The following is a 20,387-nucleotide window of genomic DNA, read 5'->3' as shown; positions in this document are numbered from 1 at the left end:
CGTGGAAAGGTGAGAAGGGTTTTTTACCTTTAACATTTGTATTTGTGCCCTTTTACATTATTCGTTTTGGGGTGTCGTTCAGGATTGGGGTGAAGTTGCTCTTCAGGTACCCAGAAATCCTGCAGTGAGCCTATTCTATCCACATAGTAATGCAGACACCTGTGTCACCCATAGCAGCTTCTATTGTCACCATCAGAGAACCCACCATTGTGCCCACTGCCACTCCCCCCTCACCCAGCCCCCTCTGCCAGCCTCCTGTCACACTTGTCATGTTACACGTCCCCGGCGTATGGAAATCAGTGTAGTGAGAATGAGGTGACGGAGCACCTACCTGACGTCACGTTCTTATGTCACAGCAGCACACAGATGTCTCACCACTCCCATCCAGACGGTTCTACGTCACCGCCCCCTTCCACTGTCTGCCGCCGCATCCTCATCCTGCCAACCAATCAGCGCCCCGCCCTCCTTCAGCACTGAGTCAAACAGAGAGAGGTCTGGAACACCAAGACAGCCAATCCCTGGCCACGTGTTATACCCAATAGGCAAGCTTCACCGTGTGTATACACATCACCGGCCACTCTAACAAACCACAACTACCGGCATGCTCCGGGTCGCGGAACATTACATAGTGTGATTACTGTGAAGAATATAGTTCTGTGGATTCTTTTTGGAACGTGCGGTGTCTCGCCGTCAGGTGTAAAGCACTTGATAATTGTCCCCACATTGTCGTACGAATTTCCTTGCTTATAAAAAAATGAAGTGGCTTTGTAAAGAGCTGAGTAGAAAAGCGGCGGAGTGATACAGTGGAAACATCGGCACCTCTTCCGCGGGAGACGTACGACGTGCGCTGTACGTGACTGCAGGTTGCTAAGGAGCCGGTGCGGAGGGAGACGTGGAGTTGCTGGTAATTTGTTGTGTTCGCGTCTATATTGTTCCGTTACCGGTGTGCGGTAGTTTTTCTGTTTTTTGAATAGCCGGAAGCTGATAATTGCGTACAGGTTCATGTGATAGGCTGTAGGTGCTGGGCATTGTCTATAAACTAGGTGCTCGTTCACACTAGGTGAGTTGGTGCAGGCTCAATGTGCGAAGACACATTAAAACCAATTGCTGCCTATGTGCCAGGTTCACAGCGGGCGTCGGTGTGTATTGAGGAATATTGCAGGCATCCTGTAGTACCAAATTACGTATTAATGCCGAACAAGGCAACGCAGCACCTATCAAAAGACCCCTGACTTGGCCTGTACAGAAACAATGCATTTTAAAAAACACATCGAGTTAGGCCTGCAAGTAATAATAATTTTCTTAATCGATTAGTTGGGCGATTTTTTTTTGATAGGAAATGGCATCCTTAATTTAAAATAAAATGCACAAATCCAGTGTTACCAACATAGAAGGGAATTTATCAAAAGTGGAGCAGACAAAATCTGGAGCAGTAGCCTATGGCAACCAATCAGTCTCTCTGTTTCATTTTCAAATCTTGACTGAACACACTGAAGAGAGACGCTGATTAGATGCCCTGGACAGCTGCTCCTGATTCTCTCCGCTCCAGTTTTGATCAATTCCCCCCATAGTTTACTTCACAATAAAACTGCATGCACATTTTATTGCACTGCACTGGAAGGCAGTGCGGTCCAGTGCGAGTGATCACACTGTGGGTGGGAGGCGCGTTTGGGGTGCCATTGAAGAGAATAGCACTGCAGTGCACCTCCCGAAGCAGAATTTGGCAGGCCGAAACAAGAAATAACTTTTTTTTCTCCACCCATTAGCCAGGGAATGGCAGCTGCCAGTGGCCAGATTCCGCAGAAGGCAGCTGAATGTAAATACAGCAGGTACTGGGCTGGTACAATAACCTCCCTGCTATTGGCCATTTCACATTGCAATAGCAGGCTGGCTATTGCACCCGCTCACTGCTTGCTGTGCCCTCCTCCCAGTGTGGAGGAGAGAGCTAGGGGACTCAACCAGCTAATCAATAATGAGAATAGTTGACAACTATTCTCAATATTGATTAGTTGGTTGCGGCCCTACATAGCATCCAATAAAGTAGAGCGCAGCGTGTTGAAAATGCATGTCAATGTGCATAATAATGGATAATACAACACACCATATTAACCTTGTGCTGTTCTGCATGAATTCATGCTTTCTTTTATATATTCCGCTATATTTGTAGCCGTTTGTGGAACCATTACCATAACTGAACATCAGTGGAGTCTTCTCTGCATTTTAGGACTCATTCATATGGGCCGTTAGGGCCGATATGTGTCATGTCAGTGTATTCCTGCAACTGTGGACAGCTGAGCCTGTTTACGTCCAGAGTCACTCATCTTTCTCTAACCACATGTAACCTCTGGATGTGCGGACACATGCAAACAGCTTTGGATTCTGTGCTTGTGCAGAAGGGATGTTGTGGTAGGCAATCATTGCTACATGACAGCACCGAGATTTGATGCGGTAGTGGTCTACCCCCCACATTACAAGGTGTATGAGCTTATTTGTGTCTAGGTGCTAAAATAACAAAGATATACTCACCCAAAGCTCCAAGCTGGCCAGCTGTCACAGCAAATCTTCCTCGTTGTATATAGATGTGTTGTTTTACGGGACCTTAGACTGCTTGAGAGGAAGGGGAGAGATGCTGGAATGACTAGTCTAAGAAGAAGCCGGTGTTCTGTTGGTAGTCCAAACTTATCGAGTTGTGGCACCGCATGACTTCCGGTTTCCTTAGAACTACGAGTTTTGGGCAAGAAATTTGTTGTGCACGAGCGCCATCCGCGGCATTGCCCTATACACATACACCAAAGCAATAAAGTATTAAAATTAAGTGGGATGACAGTAATCAAGCACGTTATTTATCTCCGGTGCCCCACTCAATATGGCCGCCGCTTGAGTGGGGCACCGGAGATAAATAACGTGCTTGATTACTGTCATCCCACTTCATTTTATTACTTTATTGCTGTTGTGCATGTGAATAGAGCAATGCCGCGGATGGCGCTCGTGCAGAAGAAGTTTTGTGTGCAAACCTCGTAGTTCTAAGGAAACCGGAAGTAATGCGGTCCCAGAACTCGATAAGTTCGAACTTTCGATTGATCACCGGCTTGGAGCTTTGGGTGAGTATAACTGTTATTTTTGAGTCTAGACCACATGTGTCAAACACAAGGCCCATGGGACGAATCCAGACTCCCAGGCCATTTCATGTGGCCCTCGCACCACCTCTCCTGCGGCTGTGGCAACCTCCTTGTCTCCGCCCCTACCTTGTCCCAGCAGTCGGCAGCAGAGAGGAGGACAAAACACTCAATATACTGACTAGGAATGCACAAATACCGGAGTAGCCAGAAGCCGGCGATGTAAACAGATGCCAGGTTTCACAGAAAGGCTGCTGGGACCTTGCGCCTGTTTACAGTGCCGGCAGGAAATTTCCTTCTCTCTGTAGATCCAAGCTGCCCTCACCTGCCGAGAGCGACCGGGATTCCTAGTGAGACCGCCCTGCCACCTGAGAGCCCGCACAACCCACCATATTACTTGCACAGCCACCTGAGAGCCTGCACAGCCACCTGAGAATCAGCACCTTTTTTCTCCCTCAGTCCCCCCCACACTTATTTGTCAGCGACTAAAAGCTTTCTTTGTTGCTGTGCAGCTGTTAGTGACTTTTATTTGGGGAATAAACCTTCGATTGAGCAGCAAGGACCCTGAACCTGTTTATTTGTTTTACTTTGAGCCTAAGTGTTGCTGTGCTGCAGATTGCAAAAGGCTGATAGCAAGACCAATTCAGCTTTCATAAAGTATTCTATAGATTGAATAAGAAATATTTCCTCTATAATTTTAATAGTAATATGTCCTCAATACATATGCAGCTCTGCTTCCCTTTTAGTGTTGCACAATGGTTGTACCTTGATGATAATCTTAGCTCACTGCATGTCTTCCAGACGGGATCCATGTGATTAAAAACAATTAACTCTCTCCTTCAAAATACAGCCCGCTGCTTTGCCATTTAGGGCCTTCTCTTTTCAAGCGGTACTGCTGACTGAAGGACTTTTGTCTTTGTCTGAAAAATGTGAAGACCCATGCTCTAAAGCCTGTAATGGAGTGAAGCATCCACAATGTTTGCTAGAGACCATGTGATGTTTGTCTATGTTGTAGGTCACATGCAGGATCGGCATTTTTTTGTTTTTATTCAAGGGCAAGCAGTTGGTACTGCAGTTTGGGCTTTAGTCGGGAATCTGTGATAGGACCTTAATTTGCACAGCACAGGAGCTAACCATTGAGCCACAGAAACCTATTTGTAGAAATTGTACATTAGTGTTCAAAGCTCTCTTGCCCTGCTAGAGCTCAGCATGGGCCCGCTGGGTAGACCTCCGTTCAGGTTTGGAGCACAGCAGGCAGCACATGGTCCCTTACAAAATCCTAGGAGCTGAATGAATGCTCCCATTACAGGCCACGGCCACTGCTCTTCCACGTCCCCTAGAACCACATAGATGTATCTCACGCCTGGTTTTACTGTTGGCGGTTCTCATGCAGTAGATCCCATGCCCGGGTGCAGAGTGCCGAGCTTGAAGGTGATTTCTGTAATTGCCAATTGGGGGAAGGGGGAACTGAGTCAGTCTAACAAAATTTAAAGCAGGGGAATGATATACAGTTGTGTTGGTGGATGTGTGGGCAGCAGTGTCATCGTTGTCTCAGGAGACACTCTACTGCCAGTGAGAGCGTGGAGCAGGCTTTGATCCACAAGGTAAAGAACAGTTGACAGCTAGGGGCTGCCTTATAAAGAGGTCGATCAAGAGCTGGATGAGGTTTTTTACCCCCACTGACATCTCTATTTGGCCCCCTCCCCGATAGATATCCTAGTTGTTTTACCACATCACTCCATGGCTGCCTTAGCTTACCTCCACTGATGGGCATCCCTCTCCAGTCACTACACCACCATCCTAGCAGCCTCACCCCGCACTGGCATACATCTTTCTCTGGCTGCCTCTTCCCATCCCTTCCCATTTGTCTCAACATACCTGTCTCATTGCCTAATAAGTAGGGATGCACAGATACTTTTCGAGTACCAGTGCCGATACTTGGCATTTTCATGAGAACTACCAGGGTTGCAGCGGTTGCAGCTGGGACCTGGCTCTGGCGCCCCACCACTGTCCTGAAATCATTAGTCTGTATTGTTTAAGAAAAACTGTCACATGACAATAAACAAAAATGTATCAGTACTCGTACTTGTAAGTACTCGGCAAGTACTAGTACTCGCAAAACTGGTATCTGTGCATCCCTTTATTTATAAAAACAAAATTGTACATTAAAACAGAGATGTACAAATCCCAGGAGCTCCGTGTGCTCCTTACAAATGACAGCTGCCTCCTAACTTTTGCATTTTTCTCTAGTGTAGTCTTGGAGCTCAAAAGTATCGGTACATGTATTTGTACTTGTACCGAGTACTGTACTTGGTATCTGTGCAACCCTACTAATAAGTCATCCCTTTCCTTCCGCTTCATCTCCCCACACTCATTGACATACATCACTCTCTAATTGCTTCACTCACCCCCCTACTGACTGCCCATCCCTGCCCAGTCATCTCACCACTTTGCTGATTGACATTCCTTCCCCTCCATGGTACTCCTAGAATGAGATCCTAATAGGTTGGACTTGATGGACTAATGTCTTTATTCAACCTCAAATACTATGTAACTATGTAACTATGTAAAGCCATTATTTTTGAGCAACAGAAGGGATCAGGTCTACCGTGTTTAAATCCAGACCCCCACATGAAGAAAAAAGTGTCAAATTATAGTAAAAAAAAGTCAAATCCAATAAATGATAAAAAGGCTAAATAAATAAAGAGTTTCCTGATTAATGCCTGTGTCTGAACAAATACATTTGTATCAATACTATCTTTACACAATATCAAACTTACGAAAAAATTATAGTGCGGGGCCACACTTGAGGCTCTCTGTTTTTTCTAGGTTGACCATCGCTGGTTTAAAACATCAGAACCACCCAGAAATGTTCATGTTTTTAATAGCAATTGAAACTTGTATTCACCAAGGTAGCAATAAATTGATCAAAACTGTCATAACATTCTCTTTTATTTCATAGAACTATTCAATTTATCACAGTAAATATATCAAAAAATTCTTTATGTGCCATAATTACAGCGTTGCAGCCTCTTTGCAGACCTTTGGTGTTCTAGCTGTCAGTTTTTGAAGATATTCAGGGGAATTTCAATCAATGCCTTTTGTAGCTCTTCCCAGAGTTGTGTCTGGCTTGTATAGTATTTTTCTTTGACCTTATAGCAAAGTTTCTCCTAGAACTCAGCAGGGGTAAGATCTGTAATTGTGCTGACCAGTGCATCAGATAGATATGTGGCTTTCTGTCTTACATAGTGTAAAAATATGCTTTGGAAGTATGGCATCAAAATTAACCACAGGGCATTGCATGATGCTGTTAAAGTTTTTGGTTCATTATTTCCTGCAGTCTGTGACGATGTGCCACGTTACCTGCACCAAAGCAACTCTGCCATTACATATTCTCTTTTATGCTTGTCAGGATCATGGGTGTGGAACTTGTAAAAAAAACTTCTTGTCCAAGGACTAAAACGGGGGCCCAATCTACTTGTCCCTCATAACGATCTACTTGTCGTGACACAAATTTTGTTTTTAACAAAAACCGTACTTAACTGTAAGAAGCGCTTCTCATTGGTCAGCGCGGTTGCCTGACTTTCCCAATTACTTGGGAAAGTGAACTTACCCGCATGTGTGAGTTAGGGAGCACTGCTGCCCCGATAACACAATATGGCACACAGTGGAATGGAGGCAGCACTCGGGACACACACACAAACACTCTCTCTCTGCTACAAGTGATCTGGGCAGCTGTACAGCCACCCAGATCACTTGTAAAAAACGAGCAGCGGCAGCAGGTCTAAATGCAGTAAAAAAAACAAACAAATAAAAACACCTGCCCGGCGCCCGAAACTGCATGTCCGGTCTTTGGGAGATGGGAATCCAGCAGAATGCATCAGGCACTCTTAATTTACTTGGCTCTACATCTTATAGTATTAAACTCTCAATCTTTTTTTCATTAATGAATCCAGATCAAGCTTATGATCTGGGGTTGCTTCAGTTGGTCAGGTCTAGGTTTAGCGACGTTATATCCCCAAAAAACGAGGTCAGCTGTCTACCTGAATATGTTCGGGTGTTTTCAGCCCCACAGACAGTGGGAGTCCCTGAAAACACACAACATGAAGAACTGCTTTTCATTGGGTGAAACAAAAAAGTCTGAAGCTTAAAGTACACAACAACACACTTGTGCTTTGAAAAGTGCGTTTATATGAGCAGGGAAAAAAAAGCTTAAAAATTGCTCAGCTCAATTGTGAATGCAGCTAAAAGACTGGTCTCAGGGCCAGCTGGCCGGCTCCCTGCGGGAGGGGGAGTGGCGGTGCATTGAAGTCAATGGCACCGCAGCCATGCCCCCCGCCCGCACCTGGAACGCAAGCCCATTAGTGCCTGCGTTCCGGTCCAGTGCTATCTGCAAAAATAGTGCTTGCACTATTTTTGCAGGTCGCACTAGACCAGGACGCAGGCACTAACGTGGGGGCATGGCTGCGGTGCCATTGACTTAATGCACCGCCATGCACCTGAACACAGGAGGCCTGCTGGCTTGCGTTCCAGAGGCCAAACGCTCTGGAATTCAGCCTTTGTGGTGTGAACCAGCCCTCAATGTGTCTCAAACATCTTAGAAACTCCTGCCAAGATTCTGCTCCCTATAAAAAAAACAATGATTTCAATACATTTGTTGTAAACATTGAAAATTACATTTCCCCAGAATGCCTATACATATAATACACTTTCTGATCTGGGCACAGGTTCACTTCAATCTTTGTAAAATCAATGAAATGTGCACCGAAGCAAAACAAAAAAAAAGTGTTAAAGTGCAATAAATCACACACACATGCTGTGATTTAAGTACATAAAAATCTGTACATAAAGTATCTGTTTAGAAATGCTTAAATGTAACAGGTCCTTGGCTATTCTCTGCTCCCTAAACTTCTCAGGGGAATGAATAGAGCAATCTTGTGGTAGATATTGACTTTCACATTACAGCTGTAACATTAGAGTTTTATTGTCAAGAGGTATTATTCTTTCAGGAACAATGGAAATCCAGGCCTAAGTCTCTATGCAGCGAAAGTGTTTGGAATGCATTGTGATGGCGTAGGAAATGTATTTCTAACCTTGTGGCTAAAATGAAGGCTAAAACCCTGGGTCTTGCAAACTGAAAGCTGGGGGCACACAGTGGAGCACTTTTGTTTGGAGGTGGAAAGGGCTTTCGCTCGTGGTTGATTTTCATTTGATTTCTATTGTGCACAAGCAAAATAGCTTAATCTGACCCCCCTTGCCTCAGTACTGGGCATGACTGACTTGGACCAAGTATGTAGATAAGCACAAGTAACTCTTCTTTACCTTTCCTGATCTACAAATGTATTCAGGGTCAGTAACTCAGAAAGCAAGTATGTCCGCATACCTTCTGAAAAGGCACCTGGCATTTTCAGAAGGTGGTGCAAAATTGCAACCCAGTATTTCCATCAACTTTAACCAATTTAGTTGCGCTGGAAAAAATATGTGAAAACACCAGCTGCAACAATGTGTATAACCGTGATCAATGTGAGCAATTATGTTGCGCTTGGTAGTGAGCAATGTTCTTACTGTGTCATCTTGCTATTTATATTCAAGTGAAAAATAAAAAATTGATGGATAAATGTGATAATAAAAATGTGATAATAAAACAGTATTCTATGTTTAATCACAGAATACTGTTTTATTATCACATTTTTATTATCACATTTTTATCAACGAAATATTGAACAGAACAAAGACACAGTTTACTAATTATAATAATTTATTTATTATACATATTTTACACTAATTTATGAATTTTTATTCACTCAATTATTCATTTATCCATCAATTTTTTATTTTTCACTTGAATATAAATAGCAAGATGACACAGTAAGAACATTGCTCACTACCAAGCGCAACATAATTGCTCACATTGATCAGTATTTTCAGAAGCGATCTGGTGACAGGTAAGTCGCCAGGATCGCTTCTGTTGTAAAGCTGACAGTCGGCTCTACAAATTTAAACAGACTCCCGGCGGCAAAAGTCGCCGGGAGTCTGTTTAAACAGCCCCGATGCTGGTGACGTACACTGTACGTCGTCAGTCACGAAGGGGTTAAAGATTGTTACATTTAAAGTGACACTAAACTCAGGCGCTAAATTTCAAAAATGCATTCACGTACCTGTTAGCTATTAACAAAAATATACCTTACTCAGCTGTAGATCCTCAAATCATCTCTGAATTAGTGCTGACACCGTCCTTCCTTCTGGAGGGTGACCACTTTTGTTCCCCATGGTCCCTGTGTGTGTTGTAAAGTAGTCACCGCTCCAAGCTCACTTCAGTGATAGAGTACAAACTCACATTTAGATCAGAGAGCCGCACCAGCACTGGAGGGACTCCTGAAGGTGATCGAATCAAGAGGCATCGTTTAAGATAAGTCCTTACACCAGCATGGGGGGGGGAGGGGGGGGGGAGAGAAAAAATTACTTTGTCACTTTAACATTTGAATCTAGAATCCAGAGTTGTAATCCTTCAACAACCCCTCACAGTCCCTCCAAACCTTACAAAGATGGAGAAATCCTAACCCAAATAAAAACAATTTAAACTAAAAGAAGCATTTTTAATTTGTTTTAGTATGGCTTATGCTATGTGAACGGAAACATGTAACAAAAATAAAATAGGGGTTATCCCAATTTAGCTGCAAAAGTGGAAATGTTTTCCCCATAAAAGTTGAATATGATTTGGGAGTGTTAGAACCATTTTCTGATTTATTTATTTTTGTTAGAGTTCCTGTTTGTAAGCGTCTCCTCTGTAAGTTTTCTGACTTGGAAAATCTCAACATGACCTGGCTTTTCCCTCAGTAAGGGAGAGGTCAGGAAGGGTTTTTTCTTTTGTTTTTAATGCAGTCCATTGGCTTAAGGTACAAATGTGGGATGTACAATATGCCTCCCTACACTTTGTTCGTGGAGTCTGTTTGACTCTGTATGGCTATCCTAAGGCAGGGGTGGACAAATTAATATGGAATTCAGGAGCCATTCTGCACAATCCAGGAGCCAGGATTTTTTAGGGGCCAGCTACATTGACAAAAACTGGAGATCCTCAAAGCATAGGCGCCAGCTGTAATTTTCAAGGAACATTGGCTACTGGGTTTTGTCCAGCCTTGTCTTTAAGGCAGGGCTGGAGAAATCCCAGGGGCCATATAGCCACTACACCTTTAAAAATTACAGCAGGCACCTTTTTAGTTTTGAGATTTTCTCTAGTTGTTATTGGACTTGGCTCCTAAAAAAAAAAAAAAATCTTGCTGGCTCCTGCATTGGACAAACTGCCTCCTAAATTCCATATTCATTTGTCCACCCCTGTCCTAAGGACATCCTATAAATACATCCTTGGTGAAGTTTCATTCTAAAACAGTGGCATCTCTATGCTTCAGCCTAATTCTTAACAGGTATTTTCAGTGGGTGTGCGGTGCCGTCTTAGCTGTGTCATTGATTCAGTCACTGCTTAAATTCATTTTGTTTAGGCATATGGGCAGAATCTGTTTTCTGTTAGGTTTGCTTATTATCACTTTTCTATAGTGCTTGTTCATTGAAGGGTCCGTTTTCATGAGGATATTTTCTTCAGCCTGTAGATGGTGCTATATTTTATCATTTCCTATAGCACAAGAAATATGTTCACTTTAAATAGGAAAATGTCAGCAGCGGGCTTTCTAGCTCACACAATTAAATCCTAGATGATCTTATATTTTATTTTTTACATTTTCTAATGTTCCCTTTTTTTGCGCTACTCCAGTCTAATGCCAATTTAAAAGATATGATGGCAGATGTTTATATCACTTTTATCCTGTGGTTGCGGCAAGGTCATGATTGGCTGACAGCCATATTTTATATGATGCGTTCCCCCCCATCCTGTTAGACTTTGTTGGAATACTTTTCACAAGGTAAAATGAACTTCTTGAGATATATTATATATTTGTGTGTGCATGTGTAGTTTTATATATATGTGTATGTATATATAATTTTTATATATCTATAGATATATGGATACCTAAAGTTACAAGGACAATTGGAAAGAACAACATTTTTGCTTGCACATGATTGGATGATTAAAGCAGAGGTTCAATTCATTCACTAAGCTAAGTGAAGATTCCCTTGAAAAGTAAACTTTTTTTTTTTTTTTTCTTTAGTAAATCATTCGTCTTGCAAAATATTCATTATTATAGGGACAAACTGTCATGAATATTTACTACTGACCCACCAGTAGGATGCTATCTATAGGTTGATCCTGATCAGGGGTCAGGATGCAGCCTGTAGAATTTTCACCCCTTATTATTCATCCCAGTCTACTGCCTTCCTGAGTCAGGGGAATTCTACTGGTATCAGTGGCGAAAACAGCTGCAGAGCCCACAGGAAGGCTTAAAACGTGCACTTTTCTAAGGAAGTCAAAATGTTATTTCATCATCCTGTAGCAGTTCCTGTACTGAATTTATTTATATTTTTTACTCGTTTTGTAATACCAGCCAAAGATATGGTTGTCTTATTCACACTTGGAAAAAGTAAAAAAAAAAAAAGCACACCAGAAGGATAATTTACAGTACATGACAAAAAAATGTAAGTGACAAAAAATACTGTATCGTATTTTTCCCCAAACATGTTAGATTGCAGTAGGTGCATGAAGTGGGTAGAAATATCTGACCTTCAGAAATTTGTTTTATCACCTACCCAAAGAAGTCCTAAATGTCCCACACATAATAACTATTATTAGTAGGGTTGGGCCGATCCTAGTAGTCGAGTTCTCGCCCAAATTCTCCGATACTTACCTCCGATATCGGAACTTCCAGTCAGAGGGAGATCTCACTCTGATCGGCAGTGCCGAGGGAGCATGGAGCCGGCTTCCTTTCTAATCAGGAAACCGGGCGGTGGGTTATGACCCGCCTCCCAGCTTCCTGATTTTTTTAGGAAGCCAGGCTGCCTAGCAACAAGTGAAGCTGGCTTGATTGGCTAGGAAGTCAGCTTCACTTGTTGCTAGGCAGCCTGGCTTCCTGACCAATCAGGAAGCCGGACGCCACCTCATGATTTACCGCCCTGCTTCCTAATTGTTGTTTCGCTAGAACACTGGCTTCTCGGGCAATCAGGAAGCCGGGCGATGGGACACATGGCATCAGTATTCGTATCGGTGAGTATCAAAAAAGAAAAAATATCGGTACTCGATACCAAAAAAACGGTATCGGTGCATATGATATTAGTAATACTAAATGGGCTACTTTCCCCCACAGCTCTGGCTGGTCCCTACATAGGAATTTACAGAACTGAACTAGTATACCGTTTATATTTACAATGTCACTTACCTTTTGCCTTTCTTTCCTGTAAAGCTACCTATAGACACTAGATAGCAGTTGGATTTGAAGCCATGATCCAACGGTTGTAATATCTTTCACATACAACACCTTTTAGCAAACCTGTACTTTTGAATGAGCACAACATCCATTGGAAGAGGGACCAAGAGCAATCAGCAGACATCTTCCACACAGACATCCATCCCAGTAGTAGACGGATAGGAAAATCCAACACAGCCACTCAGTTCTTTCCATGAAAAGGCACAACCAGACAATATCAAATGGTGCCGATAGATCTACCATCATTGGGTGTAATTGATTTCTGTTTTTTGCACCCAAAAAGCTTTGAATTGGATAATTTGTTCAGTGTCTAGGGACTGTCTATAGGTAGAATGTTTCTTTTTTGTTTTGTTTTGGCTAATACACTCTTAAACATCTGTTATGGTCATTTTTGATTGAATGCATAACAGGCTTTTTATAAATAAGAGGTCCGAAAATGACTTCCTGCACGTTGTAAAAATGTCCTTTTGGTCATCAGCATGAGGCCTCTAAAAGTATGCATATAATGGGCAACCTGCTTGGCTGCTGAAACTGTCCTTTCATGTTTTTAACAATTTTAAAGTAGACCTGAGATCTGTCTGCAAATCCATGTGATGAAAAGTCATTGAAGCCAGCAGGAATAGACCGGTGCGTTTGCATTAGGTATATACTGCTCTGCAGTCATTTTAGAGTGTGGTTTAAATATAGCTGATTTCTTTGTGTCTGCATGTTTACATATACCGTTAGGAATGATTAACTGCTATAGCAAATGAAGAGAAAATAGCCTGATTTCTTATATAGTGGATGTTTTATACCTAATGCTTATCTAGTATAGATCAGTGAAAAGCAGCCTTTTCTTATCGGGGTCAAATTTGGTATGGCTTACTTGAGCACAGGCAGATTGGTCTCCGGCCTGACCGGTGCCTGCATAATTCTGACCCCAGGTTCACAAAGGCAGCAATGTGGGACAGCTATAGCCTCTCCTCCTGTCTCTCGGGTAATATAATGATTTCTTCCCCCTGACCCACAATGTAATGGGGCATTCTGCCCACTAACCATCAGTATAAGGGATCAGTACAAAGGCCACCAATATAGGGGTCATGCTTCCTACTGACCACCAGTGTAAAGGTGCACTACACTAATGTAAGTGTAAGAGCACTTCACCTACCACCAATGGCCACCAATATAGGGGTCATGCTTCCTACTGACCACCAGTGTAAAGGTGCACTACACTAATGTAAGTGTAAGAGCACTTCACCTACCACCAATGGCCACCAATATAGGGGTCATGCTTCCTACTGACCACCAGTGTAAAGGTGCACTACACTAATGTAAGTGTAAGAGCACTTCACCTACCACCAATGGCCACCAATATAGGGGTCATGCTTCCTACTGACCACCAGTGTAAAGGTGCACTACACTAATGTAAGTGTAAGAGCACTTCACCTACCACCAATGGCCACCAATATAGGGGTCATGCTTCCTACTGACCACCAGTGTAAAGGTGCACTACACTAATGTAAGTGTAAGAGCACTTCACCTACCACCAATGGCCACCAATATAAGAGCCATGTTTCTCACTGACCACCAATATAACAGACCACTTTTTCACTGACAATCAATGTAAAAGGACACTGTGATTTTCAATGCCTACATTTCTTTCCTAGCCATTGTTTAAAATGGATCTACTCTGGGTGTCAAATATGTTGGGTATATAACATTCTTTATTCTTCATTTATTGTAATACCATTGATATACTCATCAAGCAAGTGTACCATGAGCTGTACATATAATTGTTTTAGTAGGTTTTCCTGAGGCCTAAAAATTGATTCATGATTAAAAGGTTGAAAAGGCTGTCATAAAGTATATGGTGTGGAAATTCAACCATGGCATTGTTTTCTTTTATTTTTTCTAGATGGAGAGTGTTGCTTCTGCTGTTCCACCTTGTGGTGATATTGAGGATGGCAAGGAGAATATAGATCCACCATTCCCAGGGTGAGTTTTCCACACGTGATTTTGAAATCTATCTAAAATATACATTTTCAGTTTAAGTGTGAAGCCAGCTGCTGACTTCATTTTTGGGGACCCTGGGCAGTAAATGCCTCCTTTTTTAAAGTGACATTAAACCCTCAGATTTTTTAACATAAACCAATACTGTAACGTGTGCCTTACTGTAATCCATGGTAGTTTCCCTTCTCTTTGCTGCTCTTCCTTTTAAATCCTTATCTCTTCTCATGCTTGGGGAGAACTTCCCTTTGCAGCTGAGTGCCTCTTTCTGTAGTGCTGGCTCAGGTTGTGAACCTTCACACAGACACCGTGTATCCATTTCAGAGACAAGGCAGTCTGCTGCAAAACAGAAGTTCTGCCCAGCATGAGAACAGATACAGATTTAAAAGGAAGAGCAGCAAAGAGAAGGGAAACAACCATGGATTACAGTAAGGCACACATTACAGTATTGTTTTATGTTAAAAAAATCTGAGGGTTTAATATCACTTTAAATCATGGTAATTATCTCCGTCAGCTGTGGTCATGCTTTCGCTGTGTAAAGCTGCCCATACACCTGACGATTATCGTACGATAATCGCGGGTGATCCCGCGATCGTACGATAATCGTAAGGTGTATGGGCAGCGTGCGACCGCATTTACTGTACGGTCGCACGATTTTCGTATTATGAGCACGCTAGAAAATCCGCCGAAAAGGTAGCGTGATCGCAAGACGAAAGCCGCACAGGCCGAGGTGCGCAAGCGCACACTGCCCGCTCACCATTGCAATCATCTGTGAGCCCTCCCCTCAGCAGGGAGGACTTGCGATGATCGCAAGTAAGATCGCAGGTCGTACATACCTTTTAATCACCTTACAACCATCGCACAACGAAAGTCGTGCGATGGTTGTAAGGTGTGTGGCCACCTCCTCCCTTTACTTCTGTGACTGCCTCAATTTTTGTTTTATATGTTTTTTTGATTTTTATTTTTTAATTGTTGGATTTCTTCAGGGCAGGCAATGGTGAAAAATTGTAAGGCTTGTATATCCATTATTGTTTAATCCAGTGCAATACAAACCAATAAAGGACCTTAGGCACATGAGGTATGCCCTACAAACATGTCCGCTTTCTTCCTATGTTGTGCCCAGGTTCTCTTTACCTTCAGTGGGTGTTCTGCCCCTGTACTCAATTGGACAGCCAGCTCCCACTCTGCGCTTTCTTTTCACCTGAATAAAACCGTCAGTTAAAACAAGTTAAAGAAAAAAAAGTTTTATTTTTCAATAAAAATGATTCCTAGTTAGCCTTAATCAGCCCTAATTATCCTCCTTCTCCTTCTCCCCATCTCCAATTTCGGCCTCTACACACCATCACGTTAGAAAATGATTGTGTTTTGTTAAAAGCACAAAAACTTTTTAACCCACTGTGGTAAAATTTAATGCAAAGCACATTTTCCACTAACTTCCTGTTGTGTCTTGGTGACGAGAAATAAATGAGAATCTCCTGAACTGGGCACATATGGCAAAAAACTCTTACAGCAGTTACAGTATGTGGCCAAGTTTTGACACATTGCTATAAAATTAAGTTAGAAGCTAATGCTATACGTCCTTTTTTTTTTTTTTTTCCTTTTTTTCTGTTAGGACTCAAGTCACTGAACCTTCTAAAGCCCATGGAACTTCCCATGCTCCGATCGCTCAGCAAGAGGGCCATGATCATCAGTTGCAGCATCAGCTCGTAGAGCAGCAGCACTTGTTAGAAGGGGCAGAGCGGAGACAAGAGGAAGAGGTGAGCGAGATGATGAGGTTCAGCTGGAAGGGAGGGTAAAAGATAAAGGTGACATAAGGAAATATTTTAAAAGGCCGTTTATTTTGACCACCTCTACTCCCCTTTGGTTATCCTAAATATGACTGGTATTTTTCATAGCCTAATCAGTTTCCTGATGTGGGTTTACTTTCTTTTCCATCTTTGCGTGCATTGGCATCTCCTGTCACATTCTCTAGAACATAAAATAAAAAAATCAAACTGGAAGAGTAACCCCCCCCCCCCCTTCCTAAGGGTCAAATCAAGTGTGCAGATCCAGACACTCAGTGCAAAGATATCACCAGTAGTCCCTGAGAGCTGTAAGAAACTCTACAGCAAATACCAAAAGCTGGGGAAAAAAAACAGTTTTAGGGGACTGAACTATGTTTTCTCTGGTTACAGCTCTAGCTCAGGCTTTACTTCAGTGGCTTTATTCTGATGAATTAAATTTCAGTAGATGGCTCTGTCGGGTTTTTCTTTTTGCACGTGTCCCCACTTTTTGTCCTGATGAAAATTGTCAAAAAGTAATAAAGCCACAATATTATGGTTGGCATTGGTACAGGATGTGAAGGGAATCTCCCAGTGGGGACACCTCCCATGACAACTGTATTTTCCCTCACATTAGAGAGATTTCCATTTATCCACTGTTGTCTCTCGGTGGGGTAGGAAGTGAATGGAAATCCCAACAAGGGACACAGAACGCACAGAAGAGTTTTAACTAGGGATGCACCGATACCATTTTTTCAAGGCCAAGTACGAGTACCGATACTTTTCCTCAAGTACTAACTGATACCAATTACCGATTATTTTATTTATTTTTTTACCAGTTCATTTTACCAATTACCCTTTGTTTAGTGTCATGTGAAAGTTTTTTTTTTTTACTTTGTCAATACAGACTAATGATTTTTGGACAGTGGTGGTGCGCCAGGGCTCAATCGCAGCTGCAAATGCTGCGACACTGGTAGATCTGCCACTAACTCTAAGCTGTGGAGGGACTACAAATTTTAGAAATACATTATACAGCGATGCAGAATAATTCCATAAGCTATATAGGACTACAAATCCCAGCAATGCAGAATACCATCAGCTATAGAGGTTTACAAATCCTGCCAATACATTATACAGCAATGCAGAATAATTCCATAAGCTATAGAGGACTACAAATCCCAGCAATGCAGAATACCATCAGCTATAGAGGTTTATAAATCCCAGCAATACATTATACAGCAATGCAGAATAATTCCATAAGCTATAGAGGACTACAAATCCCAGCAAAGCAGAATATCATCAGCTATAGAGGTTTACAAATCCCAGCAATACATTATACAGCAATGCAGAATAAAATAAAGCTACATACTCTGTATTGCTCTGGGGTGGCAGCCTAATCATGTGCAGGGTCTCTGTAGGATCCTGCAGGTGCGGGTGGAGAAGTGCTGTAAGCAGCACTGCTGGTTTTCCCGGTAAGGAGGAGATGTGCAGCCGGCGCTGTAAACAGGAACGCAGTTCACAGTAAGGCTGCTGAGGTCCCCAGCAAGTGCTAGACCTCAGGCAGTCGCTTCAGTTTAAAAAATTTTAAGCGCCGGTATCCATGTTTAGTATCGGGGCATTTTCATGAGTACTCGTGAAAATGCCCAGTACCGGCATAGTTATCGGTGCATTCCTAGTTTTAACCATTCTCTACTAAAAAGATCGTTTTGGCTTTACCTATGAAGCATGAGTCCCCGTTCACAGCTAAGCATAGAAGGAACACGTGATTCGTTTGCGTGTGCTTGTTGCCGTATGCCGCCCATTGATTTCAATCGGTGCTGCATGGTTGACAAATTGGGGAAAGTAGCTCATGTTGCAGATTCTGCTACATGTGACCCACGTTTAATTTTTCCCTGCGCATGAACATGTTTGGGGTGTCATTAACAAGTAATGGAACCGCAAGTGCGTTGCATGTTTTTGACATGTTCCAAGAATGCGCATCAAAGTACACACCTGACACATTGCAAGATGTGTTTGGTGCACATTCACAGAATGCTTTGGGGTGAACAAGGACTAAAGTCTAGTCTAGTATTTTAGATTTATTCATTTCTAATTTATTGTAAAGTGTATAATAAGAACATCACATTAAATCACTGTCAACCTGGTTCCTGATATGGACAATGTGCCACCACCATGTTACACAGGACTGTAACGTGTGCCTAATCCTTTTGCTGCTTTTAATGCATAATGGATTGATGACTATATGTAAAAGACATTAAAGAGGACAACTAAAATATACTCGTTCTGTCTAAAAGCAACCTAGACCTCGGCGGGGAGGATGGACCAAAGGACGGAAGCGGAAGAGAAGCCCCCGTGATAACAATGCACCCAAAGCACCCCTTACAGGTTATGTACGCTTCATGAATGAAAGGCGGGAGCAGTTAAGAGCTGAGCGCCCAGATGTTCCATTTCCAGAAATTACCAGAATTGTTGGCAGTGAGTGGAGCAAGTTGCCTGCTCATGAGAAACAGGTGATTACTGACATGTTCACAAAGCATTATGCTCATGGACACGTTGTTTAGAAGTATGTAAACCCTAAAGGTGGCCATACATTGTACCATTTACGGTCAAAATTTTTCGTTTCTGGCACAAAGCCTCGTTCGATTTATACCTAGACTTCACCATCGAGCAAAGTCAAATGTCGATTTCGGAAATTGATCGTTAGCCATACTAACCAACCAATTGTTGGTGAACGACGGAAAGGATTTTCCTTTTGCGCGTGTGCTGTGTTCTTGCTGAGTTTTTTGATGAATGAAAACCCCGCTGATTTATCAATTTTCATTCGGTCCGAGAAAAATGTTCCAACCTGACCGATCGAAAATCAGTGATGTACCATCAACTTTTCGATTTTCATTCGAAAGACCGTACGTGTACGATTTCCGAACGAAAACCATACAATGTATGGCCAACTTTACAGTGAACTTCGTTTATTTGCTCCCTTTAATTCTGTCAAATATATGTTTGAAAGAGTTTTGCTATATCTGCTTGATAAGTGCAAGAAAACACCTGATCTTTGATTTATCATTGTACGTAGTATATGCACATTAAAGATGATGCAATAATCTAGTGCAGTGTCATTCAACTGGCAGCCTCATGGCTACCCTGAAGGGCCAGATCTGGCCCTCCACCTCTCTGATGCAGACAGCTCTATAAAGGCAGAACATATTGTTTTATATAGCACACGTGGCATACTGTTTGTACCATTCCTCATGCATATGTCATCAAAAGTATTTGTTTTGCCTGTGACTCCAACATTCTCCTATTCTCCACCATTTAGATAGAGGCAGAGGTGAGTGTGTTGCATCCGTGTACTGTGTGTGTGTAAATGTTCTGGTATTGAGCTGGTAAGGTCTGTGTGGTCATATGAGCGTATACAGTGCGCGTTTGACATGTTTTGTGGTAAGGAGTTGCCATAGGTGCCAACAAACAGTTGATTTTGGCATGTTTTAACAGTGCCAGTGTCATCAAGCTATGCGATTTACTGAAGCCTGTCTGTATTAGACCAGCACATTCAACCCTTTCACTACCAGGCCCTCCGCAGCGTTTTTAACCTCAGCTGGCCACACCATTTTTGCAATATATTTTCTGTAAGCCTTATGTCGGTGGCAGCAAAAGGGTTAAAGGGAAGGCTAAAAAAAAATTTTATGAGCATTATAATATTGCAGTATTTTCCCTTTAAAGTAAGTTTTTACATGATTTTCATATTTCTTCATTAAATATATACATTTTAAGATTAGCCACAAGAGGGAGCCCAGTGCAGTTACTCTTTGTTAACTTTTTATATCAGCCACATAGGAGAGTCATTGACTTGCATAGTGTAAATGAGCAGTAAAGCACAATTGTTGTGCAGCACTACAAAGAAGGAAGTGGCCCTTGTGTATGTAATGAGCACACAAACCGATCAGACAAAACATGACCACCCACTTAATATTGAGTAGGTCCCCCTTTTGATGCCAAAACAGCCCTGTCTCATTGAGGCATGGACTTCACTGGACCTCTGAATGTATGTTGTATCTGCCACCAAGCCGCCAGTAGCAGATCTTCTAAGTCCTGTAAGTTGCGGGGTGGGGCTCCAGGGATCAGACTTGTTTTCCCAGCACATCCCACAGATACTCGAT

At 42.4% G+C, this 20,387-nt stretch overlaps 2 protein-coding genes across 2 annotated transcripts in view; one reads left to right on the top strand and one right to left on the bottom strand.

Annotated features, from left to right (window-relative positions):
* PEAK1 (pseudopodium enriched atypical kinase 1) overlaps positions 1 to 438 on the bottom strand; it is a 67,813-nt gene extending 67,375 nt beyond the window's left edge. Inside the window, exon 1 of the mRNA XM_018554655.1 lies at positions 332 to 438. The gene's annotated coding sequence lies outside the window, so the exon portion shown is untranslated. The remainder of the gene's footprint in view (positions 1 to 331) is intronic.
* Positions 439 to 819: 381 nt separating this feature from the next.
* HMG20A (high mobility group 20A) overlaps positions 820 to 20,387 on the top strand; it is a 31,442-nt gene continuing 11,874 nt past the window's right edge. Inside the window, exons 1-4 of the mRNA XM_018554641.1 lie at positions 820 to 904; positions 14,379 to 14,458; positions 16,083 to 16,227; positions 18,525 to 18,740. Of these exons, the coding sequence (XP_018410143.1) occupies positions 14,379 to 14,458; positions 16,083 to 16,227; positions 18,525 to 18,740 (441 nt within the window). The 5' untranslated portion in view covers positions 820 to 904. The remainder of the gene's footprint in view (positions 905 to 14,378; positions 14,459 to 16,082; positions 16,228 to 18,524; positions 18,741 to 20,387) is intronic.

This window comes from Nanorana parkeri, unplaced genomic scaffold (assembly GCF_000935625.1).
Source record: "Nanorana parkeri isolate BGI_ZX_2015 unplaced genomic scaffold, ASM93562v1 scaffold167, whole genome shotgun sequence".
Lineage (NCBI taxonomy): Eukaryota > Metazoa > Chordata > Amphibia > Anura > Dicroglossidae > Nanorana > Nanorana parkeri.
Note: the sequence above shows the minus strand (reverse complement) of the source record. Positions and strands in the feature narration are given on the sequence as shown.